Below are 21,463 nucleotides of genomic sequence, written 5' to 3' on the forward strand. Positions count from 1 at the left end.
AATCATTTTCAGTTTTACCTCCAAATAAAGTGGTTTAGATCATCTGACTAAACTGGCTTGTTTGCAATCCGCCTGATAGTTTAACTGAGTGGTTCTCAAACTGTGGGACGGGCCCTCTTGGTGGAGGAGAGAGCCACTGCATGACAAGGTGAAAAACATGGAGTTGAAGTTGAAGGAATGTGATTTATGTGGGAAAAATAAGCAAACAAGAGTTTGCTGATGCTATTGTGCTGACCTTTATTCACCAAAATTCAACTTGGGTCCTTTTTATATTAGTTGTTGGTAATGACTGATAAAATTCTGGGGTTGAGGGGGGGGCATTAACTTTTTTTAGCTTCTGAAGGGGGGCATTCCAGAAAAAGAGAAACACTGGTCCAACTGCTCATGTTTTTAATCTCTTAATTGTAGTATTGTCTCTGTATTCCCAGATTTTGTAATGGCAACAATGGCAAAGCTACACCCACGGGTGCCTTGCATCTTCCTCATACCACAAATGCATTGCATACACAGCAGTATAGTTTTAAAGGATAGTAGAAAAAAAACAAAAAAAGTTCTAAGTCAAACTGATTTTAACTTTTTGAACTCCTCTCTCATTCTGTCTCACTTTTTCTAAGACACAGACAAACACACACACACACACACCGACACACACACTCACACACTGAGATCCCCGACAGATTCCGATAATTGCACATCTTTGCAGAATCACAAGTCCACCGTGAAACAGAATACATTGTGCCCAAGACAAAGGGTCCCTGGAGACAGGAAACAGTGTATGAATGGCTGTCTTTGTGCAAGGAAAACGAAGACAGCTCCAATCTCTATAAAGACCCATCTCACTAAACACCTCCACAGACACCCATCTACGCATCACACAGTTTCGTGATTGGCTCTTTCTGAGTGTAATCACAAGCATGGAGGGCCTAGAATAGATGGTCATAGAATGAAAAGGTTGAGGGAAAGAGGTACAAAAGTGATTGGTGGGTGAGAAAAGTAAAAATGAAAGTGGGAAAAGTGGGGGAAGTGAAGGGAATAAAGTAACAGTATTGTATATAGATGAAGGGCGAGGTACAGTGTGCAAGGAGATCACGCATTGACACAAAGAGATGAATGGAGGTATATGGTGAAATGCTGAGAGTAATTGCATGACTCAATGATGAAAGGAAAGAGTAATGGAGAGATCAAGAGGGTGATGAATGAGAGTTTCCTAGGGTTCACTCCAGTCAGAGGTGCAGATGTAATTCCTGTAGTGGGAATGTACACAAATGCAAGTACACACACACACACACACACACACACACATACAAACCCATGAGTAAGGAGTTAGGGTGGGGGCATGTAGTGCAGAGTTTTAATCCTGTACACCAAATAGAGCAGTGGGTATTTCATTAAAGGTCTGTTTCAGGGTGGCCAGACATGACAGAAATCCATATTTCATTACTTGTCATCCATCTCGCTGTCTCTCTTGTGTGTGTGTGTGGGGGCATGAGTTGTGTATGTGTGGGCATGTGCACAATGTCTTTATGTGTGTATCTTCATTCAAATGCATCTAAAACTATATGAATGAGCATGTAAATACATAAGCCCATTTATGTGCACATTCTGGATCTTTCACTCTGTCCCTCTTTCTCAGCGTGCATCATGCCCCCTCTCACCTCACACAAACCACCAAATGTTCAGCAAGGTTTAATAATACTCACATAAACTACATTGACGTAGTCGTCGTCAGACAGAGTCTCCAGCATTTCACTGACGGAGGTCCTGATCAGTTTGAGAGTCAAGCCAGACACGCTCCCGCTTCTGCAACAACAACAACACAAAAATTCCTGACAGCTTTTCGCTGCAATCTGTCAGCTCAGTTCTGGTCCTGTGAGATTTTACTCAGTGTAATTAGAAATGCTTTCGACTTGGGAAATGCCTTACATTATGTGGCAAATCTAGGAAGGCATGTATTATAATCAGGGGAAATCATGACTGATGTGAAAAGGGTAAAGATCAATGAGGTTATAAAGTGACTCACGCATCCACAAGGATTAGCATATCTTTGGGTGAGGCAGCTCCTTGAATGTACCTAGATGGAAATTATTGAATGAAAGACAAGCTGGTCTGAGACACACACACACACACACACACACACACACACACTGTCCAACGTTTTACATAATTATTTACTTTGAACACAATAGTACTTTCTAGCAGTTTTCTTACCATGGCCTCCTGCGGACATCATACAGGTCAATTTTACTGGGGGTCTTACGAGCATCCATCCAGGGAGAGGCTTTAGGAGGAGATAAGATATTAGTTGATCATATATTTTTTATAATTAAAGGGAATAAGAAGCTATTTCCTGGTTTGGACTGTTTTCGGACACCTCAGACTGTCAGACTTAAGTGCGGCTCTGCAAATATCTAGCAATATGCGGCGTCATATTCCACCAAGCAGCGTTGTTGCCAGTCATATTATGTAGATAAAAAAGGACACACTTTGGAAAGTTATAAAAATAATATTTGTGCCATAGTGATTGTTATCTTTATGGATGGAATTAAAAATGTTTGACACCATACATTCTAACATGTTTAACGCTTGCTTAAATTATTCAAGGTAAACAGCAGGGAAATAAGATAAAATATTCATCTCAGATGCAAAGCACGGAGCACTGGATTGACTTGCTTTGACAATAATCGGCTGCTTTCTATCTGTATGCTATTAGTGAGGGGCACCATGAAAACAAGCCAGTGTGAGAGTGTGTGACTGCCTATCATGCATGCTAAGAGGTAAAAAAGGAACAAAGAGGAATAATTTCAGGACCAATAAAAATTCATGAATATTAGTCATAAACTTTTCCCATGAAGCTATATAGAGTCTATGATGACAGGGAATCTCATGAATAGAAATAGCTTGGCAGAGAAAACACTCACAGTAGAAACAACACTGGACTAATGCAGTTAAAGATAGTATGACACTGTCTATGGCACCATATATAAAGTGCAAGTTGAGCAATTGAGATCATTTATCGAGCTTATTTGCTCAGTGTTGTGTGAACAAAGCAATATGTGAATATGTTCCCTGGCTGTTTGTAACTCTGATTAAAAGCCACATGATGCATCTTAGGTCAACCAAATAATAACTGGCTGATGAATGCACCTCTGATTTAATAAGGACGGAAACACACAAACAGCTGATATAAAGAGAAACATAAAGAACTTAGGAGGCCGAATTATGGGCCAGTGTTTTTCCATTTCTATTGACAAAAGCCAGGCAAAGATAAATACAGTATTTATTTATTTATTTTTTACCTGGGTAGTAGCGAGCCAGGCCTGTAGCGCTACCAAACACCTGCCAGAGAAGTGTGGGGTCATCCTCTCTGTTCTTTTTGAACACTTCCTCCAATGCCTCTGTCCAGTTCAGCTCATTCAGCACAATGGTGGCTAGAAATCCACACATAAACAAACACAAACATGTCAAAAGAAAACGTTCGCTAGAAAGATGGACATATTTTACCTCTACAAGGTAAGAAAGCCATTGTATTGTCATTGTATGACTGTCATCTATAGATTAACACATTCATTAAGATTCACACACACAGGCCAGCTTAGTGTCAGCCCACTTGCCCACGCATGAACAAACATTAGGCCAACACACCTAGCCAGTGCCGGTATTTAGTAAGAAATACCAAGGAATGGTTTTCTCGCAAGTAATGGGTTTGCGCTGATAAAAACCAAACTGCTTAATTTTATCTTTGTGCGTTTGTGTGTTTGTATGTGTGCATGCATGTGATTGATAGTGTGTGCTGTGAGAGGCAACAGGCATTATGGATGTAATGACACAGCACCCAGACAGCTCAGAGCCACATAACACTCACTATGATGGATGGAGACACAGCACATGGTGCCCCAACTCTATCTTTTCTCTGTCTATCTGTCTACTGCTCTTCTTTTTTCTTCCTTCCTTCATTGTTTTCTCTTTCTTTATAGTAATGTGGTACTATATGTATACCCTTAACCCTTTTATGTGCCTCTGTACATCTATATGTGTATGTGTGAGCGTGCATGTGCGAGATAGATTGGTATCCTGTATTGAATTTGACATGGCCCATTGATGTGCAAAGCAAACACTGTTCATTTGCATGTATGCCTCTAGAGGGAAGAGTTAATGAAGCCTCAGTTGCCAGGAGTGCATGTTTTTTATTATAGAAAAGAGAGAGAGAGTGAGATAGAGAGAGCATGCAGTGTGTGCACAGTAAAGTATTTCCCTCATTAAGTGTAGAATTTTAAAGGGAAAGGGAGAAAATAACACCACAGCCCTTGTTAGATAATGAGAAAATTACAAACTGTATGTGTGATTTTTGAGTTAAGACTGATGAAGACAGATAAGTAGGTGGTTAGTTATTTACACATAGGCCCACTCATAGCTATCTAGATGGCCAAATAGCTAGATAATTACACACACAAGATATATGCATTTAACATACACACATACACTAGGCTAACAAACAGAAATATACTGCTTAAAAAGCAAACCAAAAACATCTAACCCAGTTAAAATATGCTTCTTTTTAATGTTCCCATTGGTTTTGAGTACTCCTGAGTAGTCATAATATTTAACAAGCTGCTTCATAAGGGATACAGTATCCTCTAGTCACCCATATTGCCCCTGACACTAATGAATTCCCTGGCTGCACTCGGCATGGCTTTGATGCCACACTGAATCCACACCCTGTGATGACTTAATCTCAGTGGGATATCAGCAGCGCAATATCATTCACCAACAAATACAACATGGAATATCTTTTTTGGAACATTATAGAGTACATTATTTTTCACTGCTTTAAAAAAGGATACTCATATATTCAAATAATCAAACTTTCTAGAATTCATTTTTAAAGGCAGACTTAAGCATTTTCTTTTACCCACTCACTTCTTTATCAAGAGTTAGATTAGAAGATCAATACCATTACCCATTAGCTTTAGCTTAAAGACTGAAACCAGGGAGAAACAGGTAGCCTGGTTCTGTCTAAACGTAACAATACCCCAATATCCTGATAGCACTTCTTAAGTTCCCAATTTACGTATATGATAAATCTTGTTTGTTTTATCTATACAAACACCAGTGTGTAAGCTGACTTTGATGTGTAGGTCAAAATAGGAAACCAGGGAGGACTGGAGCCTGAGAAGGGTTGCAGGCAAGGTAGTAGTGGTGCACACATAGTACTGGCTGGTGCGTTGGACTGGGTCAAAGCCTAAAATTGTAGGGTTGCTGATAATAGGGGATGCCGTTTATCTTTTATTTTCACAAATGGACATTTTTTGGAAATATCATACTCTAATTGTCTGAATAAAAGAACATTTCTGAGAAGCTGAAAATCTGAGGGTCGTCCTATAAATGTTATTATGCATTCAAAATATGTATTCTGTTCTTCTGGGAGTGAAAAAAAAATCATATATACTCATCAAAATGATTTATTTAACTGTGTCCAGCCCTAGGGTATCATATATATTGTAAACATAAATCTTCAGCTTATGTATCCAAAAAGCAACACCACTGAATTTAACCATTTTCTTTTCCGTCAGTGTATCTCTCCCTCTGTCTCATAAACTCTGTCCTTCGCTGGACCAACAGATGTGGCTTTTGTGATCTTTCTGTCATCTGAACGTATTCATTTCCTATGCAACACTCGTCTCACACACGTGACATGCAGCTACCTGTAGAAGGTGATTTCATAAACTTGCCTCCCACTTTACCCAGAAAATCCAATTTTCTCCGGCTGAGCAAAGGCTATTCCTGGAACATTTATAGGGTGGAGATCAAATTGGAGAGTTGAAACCTCAATAACGTATGAATCCTCTGTCTCTTTTTTCTACAGGAAGACAAAATACAGTCCTGCATGTATGCCCATATCTGGCACATTATATGAGTATATGTTCCCACTCAAAGAAGTGTATTTTTCTTGCTATTCATGTGGGGACTCTTCTTTGAATACATTAATTCCCTGGCCCTTTTTCATCATCACTACATGCTCTATCTTAACACTTACACTAACTCTAGCCAAATAAATTCACCTCAAAATAAACTTGCAGTATCCTTACAGAGATAATGTAGTAATTACAACTAATGTAATAACTGCCAATAACAAAATATCTTTTCCAATAATGTCAGAACATTTCTGAACCAATAACATAATAACTTTTTGCGCATATATCGTTATGACATTATTGACTGATCATTACATTATTAAATGGGTCAAAAAACACACACAACACACTGTCATACCAAAGTAAATATGGAGGCCACTGAAGACAATGTGTACAGCTTCATTTATAAGTTGATTTGTGAGCAGGTGATAATGTAGACAGGGATGAGGAGAGAGAGATAGACAAATGTTTTATTAAGGCTTTTTGTGGAGTAATGGTTGCTACTTCTATAAGAAGGTGTGCGTGGCTGCGGAGTTGGAGCAAACACAGACCTTGTTACGATTCAACCCCCCAAGTTTTGTTTGTACAGAAATGTCACCCTGAATACTTATGAGGTCTCATCGTCCCTCCAATGACTACCTCCATCACAGCTGTCTTCCGTTAACTGTAGATCTGTAGATCTGTAGATCTGAGGGGTCTGTCCTGTATGGTGGTAGGTGTTATAGCTCAGGACTAGACCATGCAGGGCTACTTACAGGTTTAATATGTTCCCTTTTTTACATTTGCAAAGAAGTCTGGCCACAGCATTCTGTACCAGTTGTAGGCAGTGAATACAGGCTTGGATCTTACAGAATGTATTCCTTTTTTTAAATCTTAAGCCGATACGAAAGTCCTGATTCTGAGCTGGAAGAAGCTAGGTTTGACAACTTTTTTTTTACTTTTCTACACAATTATTAGAGTTTGATTTAACTGTATAACTGGTTGAGGGACTGGGCAGTGGTGGTGGTGGAGAACAACAGATCTCTGGTTTGATTTCATATAATTGATCCAGCATCCAGACATTTAGTAAGGACAGTGGGTCCGTTTTGGTCATTGGGTTGGATGGGGAAGTACAGCGAGCGGACATTCGCTAGAGGAGCACAGTACGAAATCCCTGCTGTCTCAGTTAAACACATGTTCCAGCTCGCTTCCTTCTAGGGGTGGGTAAAAATATATTTTTTCCCAATTCAAAATCGATTCATTAAATCCTCTGAACCGATTTAAGCCCCTGGCCAGTGGGGGCGCGGTGGGCAACACCTTTGTGTGATTGCGTTGTACGGACGGAGGCCGCACCTGACCACACAACAACAACATGGCAACCAAAGCAGGTAGCAGCAGTGTTAAACCAGCGCCTTCAACTTTAAAAGCAGTGTAAACCCGGAACACAGGAAATAGACAAAAGTACGGTAGTGTGTAAGCTGTGCCAGGCAGTACTAAAATACTGCAATAACACAACAAATTTGCTCAACCACTTAAGCAAACACCATGCAGATGCTCTGCAGCAACCCGCGGCTAAACCTGTGGATTCAAAACAGACGCAACTCGACAGATCCTTCCTTTGCAAACTGCCGCCAAACTCTGCCCGCACACAGAAGATAACGGAGTCTGTGGCCGTCTTCATATGCAAGGACCTACGACCGTACAGTGTCGTGGAAAACGGGGGTTTTAAGAAGATAGTATACACACTCGAACCATGATACGCCATACCAACACGCAAACACATGACGGAAATCGCCGTCCCGAAGCTGTAATTTACTTATTACTGAATCGATATCGAAGCATTTAAAATCAGTATCGAATCGAATTGATATCGAATCGAATTGTGACCTAAAGAATCAAAATCGAATCGAATCGTGAGGTTCTTAACATTACCCAGCCCTACTTCCATCAGCGTCTTTGGAAAATCTCATAGAAAGCTGCCGCTCCTCCAACTAGCGCTGGAACAAACTTTCCAGTTCAATGAAAATCTATGATATGCTTTATATACTATAAGACAATAATACTATAAAACAGAATAGGTAAACAAAAACACAAGTACCAGAGAGTGCAGTACCGTGGCAGCCGTTCTGTGGTGCCATCTGAAATAGATATAAGAGAGAAACCAGTAGAGATCTGTGCTAGAGACTCCAACCCAATGACGCAGGCGATCGATAAGTATTGCAAGGTCCACTGTGTCGAAGGAGCGCTGAGATCTAAAAGAATCAATATTGTGTGATGACTATTTTGGAGTGACCACTATTGGTTTCTAGCAGGAGATCATTATTTACCCTCAACAGTGCTGATTCCATGTTATGATGTGCCCGAAATCCCAACTGAAACTTCTCAATAATAATTATAGTTATTAAACATGTGTGCTCGCACTACATTCGGTACTCAAATGTTTAGTAGTAGACAGCCTTTTCCCCTTTTTTTTAAAACCCTGCTAAGTATTGCAATAACCAGTCAATAATGCAATAACTAATTACATTAAGCGTAAAAGTTATTACATTACATTTATTGACTTGCATTTTATTACATTATTGGCAAGTTATTACATTATCAACAGTTATTACATTAAGAACAGAAAAAGTATTACGTTATTGGCTGCTACATTCCCCACTACACAAATGGGCCACCAACTTTGGGGCCTCTCACACATTCATACACACCTATGGTTTCTTTCATCTCACTCAGAGCAGACTTCAGCCCTGGATAGGTACCAGCAGCTCAGCCTATCTATGCATACTCATTATAGGCTACCAATAAACAGCATCCTTGAAAGAAAGGGAGTGTGAGGAGTCATGGCACCTAGCCCAGATTATGGCCTGAGAGATGTCACAGGGAAAAAATGACAAAGTCAAAACGAGTCCAAAACCATGCTAATAAACCAGGCTTGCACTTTTACAGATAACAGACCCTGACAACAGTGTATACTCAAACCCATCCCTCATTTCTGCCCCTGTGTTTGGGGTCAGCAGAAAGGTGAAGTGTGTAACCTTGGGGCCAGACGGTTCCCCAGCAGGCTAAGGACCATGCTGAGGAAGTCACTCCACTCTACCCCCCACCTATCACTGCTGACGCACCATATCCCACTGCACGCTAATTACTGAATACCTAAACTGTACACACAGATATCCAGTCTCACACAGCCACCGATAAAAATTCAAAAGCACAAGCCAGGCAGCAACACTGTAGCCTGCTGGTTAGAGAAACTATCCTGTAACTGGACTCATCATGAACCATGTTTCCTGATTAAGTTACTTTGAGCAAGGCAGTGAACACTTTACTGCTCACTCATTGTAAGTCACACTATGATCAGAGCATCACCCAAGAGCATAAAATGTAAAAATAGAAGGAAAAAAAGCTGTTATAATACATAATTCAGACCACAGTTAAGATATTCAACAGACCATCCTTAAGTCATTGACATTCGACTTGAGCTGTGCTAATGTCAGAGGGACTCTAGAGAATCAAATTATTCTGAACCACTCTAGGTAAATGTCACCACATGATGAGGAAATGATCAGAAATGTACTTTTATAAGAAACAGATCAAATACACACTTTAACAGATGCACATATATTTCATCATAATCTTAAATTGTTTTACATAGGACATTAACTACAATACCAGATAGTTCAAATGCAACTGACAATATGAAGCATAAACATGCCCATCAAACAGATACTGGCCCACCTTCCATTTTGCAGTGAAATGATCCTCACCTGGTTATAAAGTGCTAATAGAGCAACCATGTCAGATTTCACTCTTTAAGAATTAAGCAATAAGTATAGCTAAGTATAGTTATAAAAAGCAGTATATTAATTATACTGTGATGAAAGATACATTTCCAAATAAAACTTTCTACTTTGGGAAGATGTAGAAAACCTACAGGATTATGTAGAACATACAGTCATGTATAGTGCATATCAAGTGGGGTCACTGGCTGGAATTCATATCAAACTTTGAATTTATGGTGATGCTTCAAAGCTATTGATTCAAAGCCTCAGAAAACATAACATGTTGAATAAAAAGACTCATCATCAAAACCTTCTCTCAAATAAAAAAAGTTGTTTTGAGCTTTGGTCAGACCAAGCCCAACCTGGGTGTCCCAACCCCCTCTAAGGGTTGCCAAAGATTCACAGTGTGTCGCAAGGCCTTTGTGATTTTAAAGGGGTTTATGATTTAGAATATTATTTAAGTCATAAACTTAAACAAACCTCACAGGATAAGGGCACGGTGAGCTATAGCAAGCTATATTCACTGAGACTTCACACTAAGCAGCCTTGTTTTGAATTGGAAAATTTGCAATTAACTACATTGGTCAAAAGGGAAGCCTGTTAAGTATGTAAAAAACTTTAAAAATACATAATACAGACAGATAATTGTCTTAGTCCCTAAAAAAAACATATATCTCATATTATTCATCATTTAACGGTTGCGGTCAACAGTCTTCTGCACTGTTATTGTTATGCATTGAATATATTATGAAATATCCATAAAAACAAAAATAAACTTAGTCAGGGGTCGTCAGTTTACTCAATGATAGAAAAGGTTCAGAACTACTGAGTTAGAGGGCCCTTGTATCCCCAGGACACACGGCTTAGCCAAGAGACAGTAGAGTACAGGATAGGATCCTATTATGCTGTATCACTTTTTTAAACCATCATTTAGCCATGGGCAAGTCTGCTAGAGGCACAATCTGTAAACAACATTTCATAATGGGTTGGGGTGTCAGTATCCATGGTTACCACTTGGGTTTTTGTGTGTGCGTGTGTGTGTGTGTGTGCGTGTGTGTGTGTGTGTGTGTGTGTGTGTGTGTGTGTGTGTGTGTGTATGTGTGTGTACTCACAGCCATCATAGATGTCAGTGGGGATGTGGACAGCCGTGTGGTTGTGATCAGTCAAACGCTTAAATGACAAGTCCTCTTTAAAGTCTGGGCGAATCCTGTATTTCCTTCCTTCTGTCTCATTTGCATCCAGCTGAGGAAAAAAAAATCAAGGTGTTGACAGTAATGCTGACCATAGGTTTAAGGAAATATAGCATAATCGACAATCTGCTTGATGATATCTTGCTTTTTCTCCTTCTTATCATTTTTACTTGGGAAGAGTTGCAGGAGACACCCAGATTGCCTGTGCCCCTCGTGGAGATTTATAACTCCTACCGTGAATTCACCAATTTACATCAATGAGAGTAGTACAGACAGAGAGATATATGAAGAAAAGCATGATGAGATATGGAGGAAAGAATGCAGGGTAGGGAAGGAGTGAGGTACTGAGGTGGAGAGAAAGAGGAAAAGCAAGAGGGGGGAGGGAGAGAGTGTGAACAGTTGCTTCCTAATAAAGCAACAGTGTAGCCAGCTCATACATCTCATCTGTCAATTAGAGGAGAAACATGGCAGAAACCTCTTCACCTGAGAAAGGGTGGGAGGAGGGATGACGGAGAGGAAGCTACTCTGGAATAAATGCCTGGAGAAGAGGCAAAATAGGGAGGGATTGCAGTAAAAGGCTGAGGCAATGGGTGAAAAATTAAGACATGTATGTGGTGAATAGAAAAGCAAACCTGGAGGAGAGGACGGTGCTAGCACAAGCATATTACCAGCCCATGTCTGAGTGTGACCTGTGTGTTTGCAGGGGCTAAAATGGAAGGAGAGCAAATAGACGGAAGTACACTCACATTGTCCTTTGCATTGTAGTAGGCAATTTCATCATCCTGCAAACAATTCACAAAGAAGCACAAACATCACTTTATGGCTGCTTTGGGGTGTTGCACAAAGAAGGCTAACATTTATGTAATCATAAAATGCTTAATCCATATCTAAACATTTGTTTAATTTGTAGACAACTCCATTAGTAAATTCTCCAGTTTGATGTTAATGAAGAAACTGGTCCTTGCAACCAATCGAATGAATAGTTTATGAGTTAAGCTGAGTGTGCAGAGTGTTCCTCTTTTTACATCTGTGTCTGTGCACCTACGGCCATTTGCAATGCTCCAGGGAGGCATTTTACTGCCATTGAGAAAGCAATATAATATATCACAGCTCAGACACATATAACCCTGAGTCGGTGACATGTATTTTTCCTGACCACTACTTTACTCTGCTTTCTAATTGTCTGACACAGTATATCTTAGAAAGCAGAGTAACTGTTATCCGAAATGAGAGGCATAATGCGTCATAACACAGTGTATAATGTGCAATAAATGGAGCTGTAATCACTGCTAACGACACACAGACGCAAACAGATTAAATGTATTCCGACAATGAAATTAATTTATGGCCAGCGAATCCAGTCTATGTGCATACACAATAATGTTTATGTGTCTGTGTATCTCTCTGTGTTTTACCAACTTACAGTATATAATACAGACATAAAATGTACACATATATAATTCATGTACTTATGCTTGTATTTCTGTAAGCGTCTCTGTATTTTTGTGTCCCTCAGTTACCTCAAACTCGTCTTTCCACTGATACTCCATCTGGAAATTCTCAGCAGCTGTGGCCAGTTTCTGGGGAGTGAAATATGACAGGGATTTAGATTGGAAACTGCACAACGTATGCCTCCTTCACAGCGTGAGTCTAATTCTAGAAAACCTGAGCAAAAGAAAGTATGTTAAAAAGCCCGATGGAGACCAATGCAGAGACAGAAAAATTATGACTTGCAGAGCTCAAACCACAGGTTTATCGTGGTCTTACAGCACTGTCCGCTAAAGGCCGCACCACAGAGTGTCATACTGTCAGAATGAAAAGGTTGTACTGTAGGAGAGTAGTGTGTGTGTGTGTGTGTGAGTGAGTGAGTGAGAGTGTAAAAGAGAGAGAAATGAAGGGGGGGTCAGCAGTGTAAGAAATGGCAGATCACTGAATAAAGTCAAGTGCAAATGGATTACCGACTGAGAGGCTGTCAATCAAATTGCATACTACCAAATATCACGAATAAAAATGTAATTAACCTTACCTTCGCACTACACATATCTCTAACATGCACACACACTCACACTGAGAAGCAATAGAGAAAAAGAGAATGGTGGTAGGACTAACAGTAGTTCATTTATCTAGAACATTTCTTGCACAGTGCAAGCAATTAAGAGGACAAGCACAAAATAAACAGCTCGTATGTATCACTGGGTACAAATGATTGCTCTGTAGACATCCGGGAAAGTATTTATTTATTGCTGAAAGATTACGAGTTCGGAATTGCACTTAAAATTGTGTGAGGATATTCTAAGGATATAATGTTTAGAGAATGCTTTCCAATCGCTTTTACACTTTTTAAGTGGCTTTCACAGTTTGATTTCATCTTCATTCCTTCCTTTGTGGGGAAATGAGGCCAAAACTGAAAACAACATTAGCACTATGACACATAAAAAATGGGTGAGAAAGACTGATATATCTGATTTCTCAATTATAAAACTCTGAACTGAACTGTAAATTAAACTGTTGCATACATTACAAATTACATTACAAATATTTTGCTCAGAATTCCAGTACTAAATGCCTAGCGCATTTAAAAGACAAGGGGCTAAAGAATAAAAGAACAGTGAGATCCCAAGACAGACAGCAGGCAGAGAAACAGATACTGACACTATTCCACAAGACTGTATATGTCCACTCAGGTAAATCCACACAGATCAAACCTTAGCCTGGCCCTTGCATGCCCCTTTCCAACTGTACTGACTAATGACAGCCATGTGGAGGAAGAGAATACCCTTAAATAAACCCACTTGTCTGACACACTGACTTCCTTCACCAAAGCAAGTTTACCACAGCCTTATAGATACTCCACTCAAGTGTATTCAGATGTATTCAAATTAATTAAATCAATTAGAATTGATGAAGGCAACCTGTATTTAAAGCTCTATCTCCTTCTGATGTCCATCTGTTGGACTTTGCCAATAGGGAAGTATAACATCAGGCATGCCAGGTTTGGTGCATGAGCAATAACTGGAAGAGACGCTTATAGTATCATTCTGTGCTTTTACTGAGTGTGGGTATGATTGTGTATTTGTGTGTCTATGACCATGTGTCTGCTGTCGGCAATGGTTCCATTCTTGATCAACAGTCCCATCCCTTTGGCCTCCAGTCCTGGGCTCTGTTCCAGACCTGTCTCCACCTCCTCTGCACTGGCTGTCAGCAGCTAAATATACACCCCATCTGAGCCATAAACACACACATACACACACCAACACAAAACAGTGATCATGAAGTTAAACCCACCCTTGTTCACCATGCACAAAAATAACAAGTTCCATCACTGCATCGAGTACTAAATCATGTGTTCTCTATTTATAAATTGTGTCAATGCTGGTGCTTGCTTTCATCAGACATTGGCAGTGTTTAAAATTTTCAGTCATTCGGTCTAGAGACTTTTCATCTCAGTCGATAGCCCATGTGTTGGTCATACAAGCCCCTGTGCCACTGATACCTTTGCACTAACAAGATTTAACCCTTAAGTATCAATACAATAATGCTTTACCAGCAATTCACTGTGTATTCAGAGGTTTTTATCAAAATAATATGTGAGGATAACCAGGTAAAACCGGGCGGTTGTATAAAATCACATTCTTTTCTCATTAATAAATAAATTCAGTGACACCTCAGCTGCAAAAACACTGAAGCTTTGACAACATTCAAAATAAAATTTTGGTTCTTAACATTTTGGTTCCATAAGTGTTTCATGAAAAAAAGATTGTAGACTGTAATTATGTGCAACCTGAGGGAAAATGGGAGCAGCAGTTCATGTCCATGCTGAAAATGCTAAGTGCAGGGGGTCTTGTCATTAGGTTAATGTCAGCTAATGTCACTGTAACATCACATCATGTAATGTCACACCATTGAGCTAACTGAGATTTATCACTTATGCATAAGTCCAGACCCCCTTTAAAATATGTCCAATTTGCTAAATGCATATGTAAAGTACTACAGCTGTGCATGAACATATGGATATTGATTACAGATCTCCTGGTTGGTCCAGGATTTCTAGCAGCATGATGTTTCATGTGATATGATACAGGATTCGATACTTGATACATAATGCATCATACTCCGGCAATTTGTGTGACATTAATGGAGAATATAGGACTACAGCATTTTGTGTCAATATACCCTTCTCCTTCACCCACTACCTACATAAGAACATACACATGCAAATCTGCACATACACACACATATGCACATCCTAAGAGAGCAGACCGACAGGGTTGTTAAAAATTCATGACAAGCTTTGACGAGGCTCCTCTCCCCTTTGGGAGATATGGGGGAGGGTGATGAGGGGTGTGTGAGGAAAGACACCTAATTACCCTTCGCTATTTTCTCTCTTTTTTCTGTGTAACCATCTCTCTAAATACGTACACAAGGAGGTTATCAAGCTTCCCAAAGAAAGCAACACCACAATCAAATCCACTCTAAACTAGAGCTTGGTTTTATGAGACCGCTCCTTGAGTGACAGCTAACCTCTCTAAACTGGCATAACAGTTCATTACAGAGCTACTGCAAGTTGCTGTTTCTGACAATTGATTAGAAGCCAGTGTTCCTCTGCAAATTTAGCACTACACAGTTTGGTTAATGGGAGTGCATAACACACTCCCCGTAGATCTAACTGCTCATTAGTCTCCCTCTTACTTATTGTAGTATAGATATCCTGGCTCCACACCATAATGAGTTCACTCTGTCACTGGATGACCACTGGAGACCTGGGGAGAGCCACTGCTCCCCTGCAGCCTTAATAGGGGGGAAGAAGAATATATGGACACGAGGAGACTCTGAATTGGATCTATGGATGCAGGGAAGTGGAGTGGTTTAAAAAATGAGGTGCTTCTGTGAGAAAAAGGAGCAAAGAGGGGAAGGAATTTGTAAGAATCATGAAATCTAATAGTAGGGGACAAAAACATCTAATACTATCTGCAGGCAGCATTGCTGATACATATTGGTTGGCTATATCTTCATCCCAGTTGACCATAAAAACGTCCTAATGATGACCGTAACAACTACTGTGCCTATCAATATTCCAGCAGCCAAATAGGGAACATAATATAATATTTCTCATTTTGTGCACCTTCTACTGTTCATGCACACTGATGTATGAGATCATTACACTGCAACCACTGAGAACACAGAAATGTTTGGAGCTGAGTGTTGGATGGCAGTGGAGTCGTACCTACTAGCCCCACAGAGAGATATTTCTGCCCTGCTCTCACCAATCTTAGTTGTCATTCTGCCTGGGCAGCCCAGCAGCCCACCATGCATTTAGTGAGAAAGCAGAGCACAGCTTAAAGGATAGACAGGGAAGATGAGACAGGCTCTGCTAAACCTCACAGAGCCTCTCAGACTCCCTGTGTGTGTGCATATGCACATGTGTATGTGCATGTGATTGTGTGCATGTGTTTGTAAAGGCTCCACACGTCTGGAATCAATGGGCCATTCAGAGCACACTGCCTTCCCCCTCCCCAGACAACAAAGCAATTCTCACAAGAGTAGTAACGTCTAAACGATCATTAACACCGACATCCAGTCTTATCTTTCCCTTCCTTGTTTCTGATGTGTCCACATTCAAGAACGCTGGTTACCTATTCACCATAATGAGTCCCAACTCAAAGGGATGGCAAGAAAGTAAAAATAGGGGAGATGTGAAGGGTCAGTGTAAGAAGCAGAAAAGAGACTGATGACTGAAAAGGAAACAGAGAGAGACATAAATTATGAGCAGATGGATGAACGGAAAGGGAGAAAAACAATCCTCTGACTCAGCATGATCACAATGGTTGTAGTTCTCATTAAAACTTAGCCTATACGAATGAACAGTAGGATGATAAAGCGATACAAGGGTGGGTGGGGATTGTTCAGTAAAAAATGATGGAAACTTTATCCAGAAATGCATTAGTTTATTTCCAGCAAAAGGAAAAACAAATGCACTCTTGTGTGCATGTCTAATTGTGCTAGTGTGTGTTGTTAGGTGTAATAACAGAATAAATGGAGATAAAAAAGATGAGTAAGAAACAAGAGGGGAAACACTAAATGGAAAACAGGAGAGATGGGCAGACAGAGTCAGGAGAGAAGTAATACAACAGAGCACAGAAGAGTAAAGAACAGAGTTGGAGGAAGAGAGAACCGATATGCAGTAGTAGAAAGGAGAGAGCATGATAAGAGAGAAACAGAGGTCAGAAGATATAAAAGGTTGATTTCATATTCCAGTTTGACAGAGAACTGTGGTAAAAGGTCAGAAGCTGGACACAGGAGAGATACAGTAGCATGGAGAACAAGGATGGCAGAAAGAGAGAGATGCAAGGATCGATGGAGATGGAGGCAAGTAAAGGGAGAAAGAGAGCGTGAGACAGAGAGGAAGAGCAGAGGTATCTGTAGCTGTAAGAGCCCAGGGGAGAGCCATGCTGCTCCACATGGCTTCCCTCAGAGGCCAAACTCTCCGATGGGAACAGTAAATCTACAGCTGCTCCCAGTCTCATTCGCTTTCTTTGGCTATTTTGCTCTCATGCATGTATCTAAGAGATGTGTGTATGTCTGTTGTCTACTTCAAAGAATGTTATTTGTCAAATGATCAGATTTCACAGAGAATCTACAACACAAACATTGAAAGCCATGATGATCTTATTCAAAAGGTAAAGGGACCACTCCAGAAAGGCATTCTTTATAGAGAGTTTATATGTTATAACCAATGGATATATATATATATATATTTTTTTTTAAATAAATAATGTTTTAATTATTTATAGATTTTAAGTCGCCAGGTTATAAAAATGTCCTGTATCTGGCTCTTTAGGTGGTTTATATGCTCTCCAGCTGGTTGCAACCTTTGTCTGTCTACCATTTGGTGCTAAGCAGGTAGCATATATTCTTTAGAGATTCTGTGGTTAAAAATGACAGAGAGTGAAACAAAACAGTGAATTGGCAGACCCGACAGCTACACTATGAGCTGTCACGCTCACCAAAACTGAAGGGAGCTGCACATTCAGCTGATAATTCTATAAAGGTCCATCACTAATGAAATGGACCCAGTTCATATTGTTTTCACATTGTCATTTACATTGTTATTATAAAAATATTGATTATACCCACCTTAATAAAGGGTTTTAATCGTCATGTCTGCAGGCGTAAATGCAAATAAATGGATTTTTATCAATTTTTATCCAAATTGTCTGAAGCCCTTTTCTTGAAATAAGTAGTCATGGATTTTAAGTGATCTGTATAAAGGATTAGTAAATTATTTATTAAGCATTAATGAACACCATTAGTTATAACTAACAAAACTAGTATTAAGACGAATTGAACACAAAATTGATACAAATACAATGCGAGTGGAAAAATCATGCCTAACACAACTGCCATTTTCTATAAGACAAAAGGTCAAAAGAAACACAGTTGGAAAGGTATGACAAAATAGTAGTTACAGTGTCAGAAAGGAACAAAGTTCAAGTGGACTGTTGGAGAAACATTATCTCAAACTTAGAGAAGCTACTAATTACATTGTTACATCTTGATTACTGTAATTATAACAAAGTATCACAATATTTATTCAGAAAAATACTCCATGTCGCATATACTTAATTAAGATTACTATTAGATATGATTTTTCTTGACAGTGAGAGGTTGTGACTGCCTCTAAATCAAGTATTCAAATGAAACTGTGAGTTTGGATTTCTTCTTGGTGAATGCATTAAACACTTGTCCCTGGCCTACCATAGTTAGAATTCCCCATCTGCATTACCCCCTCCCACTCCCTCTCTCTCTTTCTGTTTATCTCTCACACACACACACACACACACACACACACACACACACACACACACACAAATTCAAGCACACAAACAGAGACATATGCAGACACCTCTTGTCTGCTTAATATGATCAGCGCAGAGCAGAGATGGGAGGTTGAGTAACATCTGCTCCGGAGACTGCATATCTCTGATAGTATCATAGCCTCTGTTTGTTACTGCGATACGCTGGCACACACACAGACACAAAAACATCATAATGTCACATCTTGTGCTCATTATTATAACATTGTGACAGCAGGCAACAGATTAATAAAAATATGGTCCAACACCTGGGGCACAAAGACTATCAAACACATGCACTAATACCACACGAAACACTTAACACACACTTCTAAATAAGGGGAACTGGATAACTGAACAATTTAGAATTACTTAAGGAATCCTGAATAGGATAATATTACAAAAGTAATAATTAGAGGATATAGTTGCATACATGATTAGAATTTGAAAATATTATTGTATCTTGTGAACAATATAGGGATATCTTCTGAGAGGTACCATTGAATGGTTAAGTGTCTGACAAACACAATGATTTAAGGTCATTTACAGGATTGTTCCAGATATGCTTAATATATGAAGATGGAGGAGCGGTCACCTTATTGCATTTTCTTACATGGAACAACAATACACATATGTTTCATGTAACTGTTTGCACCATATGCTCCTCTTGAATGTAGACTTCAAGGTGAAATCCTGAATTGAAAGCCTAGTATGTGGAAAATCTAAAGTGGTACAAACAATAGAAAAAACACGAAAGTAACTGCTGGTGGCTTATTTGAAGAGCTTTTTTCGAGACTGTAAAACGCTGTGCACTAAATAGATGTCAGGCACGTGAGGACAAAGCTTATTGATAAAATGAAGGAACTTAAGAGTCCACGGGTAACAGTAAGGGGGCAGGGAAAAGGGTGCAGGTATGGGTACAGATTCCAGGTAACCTTCCGATGTATCTGGACGTGCAAAGTCCCCAAATTATAGGTTCAAATGAGAATTCATCTTGCAGGCTTCAGGCTATGTCCTTGTGTCCAAACAGAGTGGTTCGGACCATTTAAGGTCCTATGAGAAACTACTGGCAGCTATGGGATGAGCATGGTTAAATGCTAGGTGTGTAAGAAGTTACTGTTTGCTTGAAAACAACAATGGCAGATGCTAAAGAGGTCAGCAACACATGTTGTTTTTATCTTTTATTTGTTTATGTTGTTTGTTAGCTTATTAGTTTGTTAGCTTGTAACTGGCAGTGGCTGGCACACCGTTAGTGGTTGTAAAACATACAATAATAATTTGCTACATTGTCACATTGTGAATAAAGTATTGTACATGTAAAAGTGTATAATATTAAAGAACATGTGGCTGAAGCTTAAAAATGTACCAGTTAAATATATATATATATATATATTAAATATCCCTTCTTCATTTGAAAAAATTAAAGGACGATGAGGGCTGATACTTAATATAGATAAAAGTGCCAAAATTAAATAAATAAATACACCATTAAATAATTACTTGAATGTGTCATTAATTCATTAAAATACCAATTAATTTTATGTAAAAAACATATATAATTATTTCACTGTTTAATTAATTATTTCATGGTCCTGTGTTCCAGTGCTTCATGAATTTATTTTATATGTCACACTCGCCCATCAAAGTTAGTAGGCGGATCCTAACGCCTGATTGGTTACCCTGCACATCAAGTCAAGGCAAATCAATTCCAGATAATGGATTGATGCAGAGCTAGTGAACATCGCTGCAATTTGACCAGCGGGTAATCCACAAAGTCGAACGCCCCGGTCCCCGTGTGTGTTGGGCCTAAAGTGCGGAAATAACTCCAAGAACTTCAATAAATTCCTCTGCTTTACTCTCTGCATGCTCAGGGTCAGCAGGTCCTGCTTCCACATCCTCTGCTAAGTCTAAAATGCCTCCCACCAGGGCGCCCGGTTAGCTCACTTGGTAGAGCTGGCGACCATGGACCGAGTCTTGAAGCGGCCCAGGGTTTGAATCCGACCTGCGGCCCTTCGCTGCGTGTCATCCCCTCTCTCAACCCCCCTTTCCTGTCTATCTCCAGCTGTCTCTGTTAATTAAAGGCAATAAAAGGCCAAAAAAATTATATATGTTTTTTACATAAAATTAATTGGTACTTTAATGAATTAATGACACATTTAATAACACATTTATGTATTTTATTCCAATTTTAATTCATTAATGACACATTTAAGTAATTATTTAATGATGTATTTAATTATTTAATTTTGGCACTTTTAGTCCTCCATAGACACTCCACACTTAACAGGATTTCTAAGTAACATAAGGAATTTTGAAAAGAGGTCAGAAGTATGACTGACCGTACCATCTAACACGTATGCATACTCTAACATGCATGCAACACAGATACTGTGTATTTAGCCATAGTGACGATTTCTTTATCCTTCAGTGAAAATGGATATTCATTGGTGGAGACTGTAACTGACTGAATCCAGTAGTTCATAAATATCAGAAGCTAATCATTCCAATAAATTTAAATAATGAACTTAACCTTCATTCTGTAATGATGATGCATTGGAAAAAGAAGACACGCCATTATAAAAACACACACTTTGACCTACACACATATTCTGTACACCCACAGACACTGACAGGGTTCACACTAATGCACACACCCTCTCACACACAGTACTGGGTCACCTGTGTCCTGTAGAGTTTTAGTGGTGCTGGTTGAAGTATTACTGTAAGTAATGTACTAGACTGGCTCATTA

At 39.4% G+C, this 21,463-nt stretch overlaps 1 protein-coding gene across 2 annotated transcripts in view; it reads right to left on the reverse strand.

The window, feature by feature from the left end:
- The window catches only part of LOC127352416 (voltage-dependent calcium channel subunit alpha-2/delta-1), a 59,766-nt gene that overhangs the window by 26,848 nt on the left and 11,455 nt on the right, over positions 1–21,463 (reverse strand). For both annotated transcript variants that reach the window (XM_051380764.1, XM_051380763.1), the window contains exons 4-10: positions 12,381–12,440; positions 11,607–11,642; positions 10,783–10,912; positions 3,297–3,428; positions 2,209–2,278; positions 2,021–2,071; positions 1,701–1,800 (exon numbers count right to left, since the gene is read on the reverse strand). In XM_051380764.1, the coding sequence (XP_051236724.1) occupies positions 1,701–1,800; positions 2,021–2,071; positions 2,209–2,278; positions 3,297–3,428; positions 10,783–10,912; positions 11,607–11,642; positions 12,381–12,440 (579 nt within the window). The remainder of the gene's footprint in view (positions 1–1,700; positions 1,801–2,020; positions 2,072–2,208; positions 2,279–3,296; positions 3,429–10,782; positions 10,913–11,606; positions 11,643–12,380; positions 12,441–21,463) is intronic.

The sequence above is a fragment of the Dicentrarchus labrax genome, unplaced genomic scaffold, assembly GCF_905237075.1.
Source record: "Dicentrarchus labrax unplaced genomic scaffold, dlabrax2021, whole genome shotgun sequence".
Taxonomy (NCBI): domain Eukaryota; kingdom Metazoa; phylum Chordata; class Actinopteri; family Moronidae; genus Dicentrarchus; species Dicentrarchus labrax.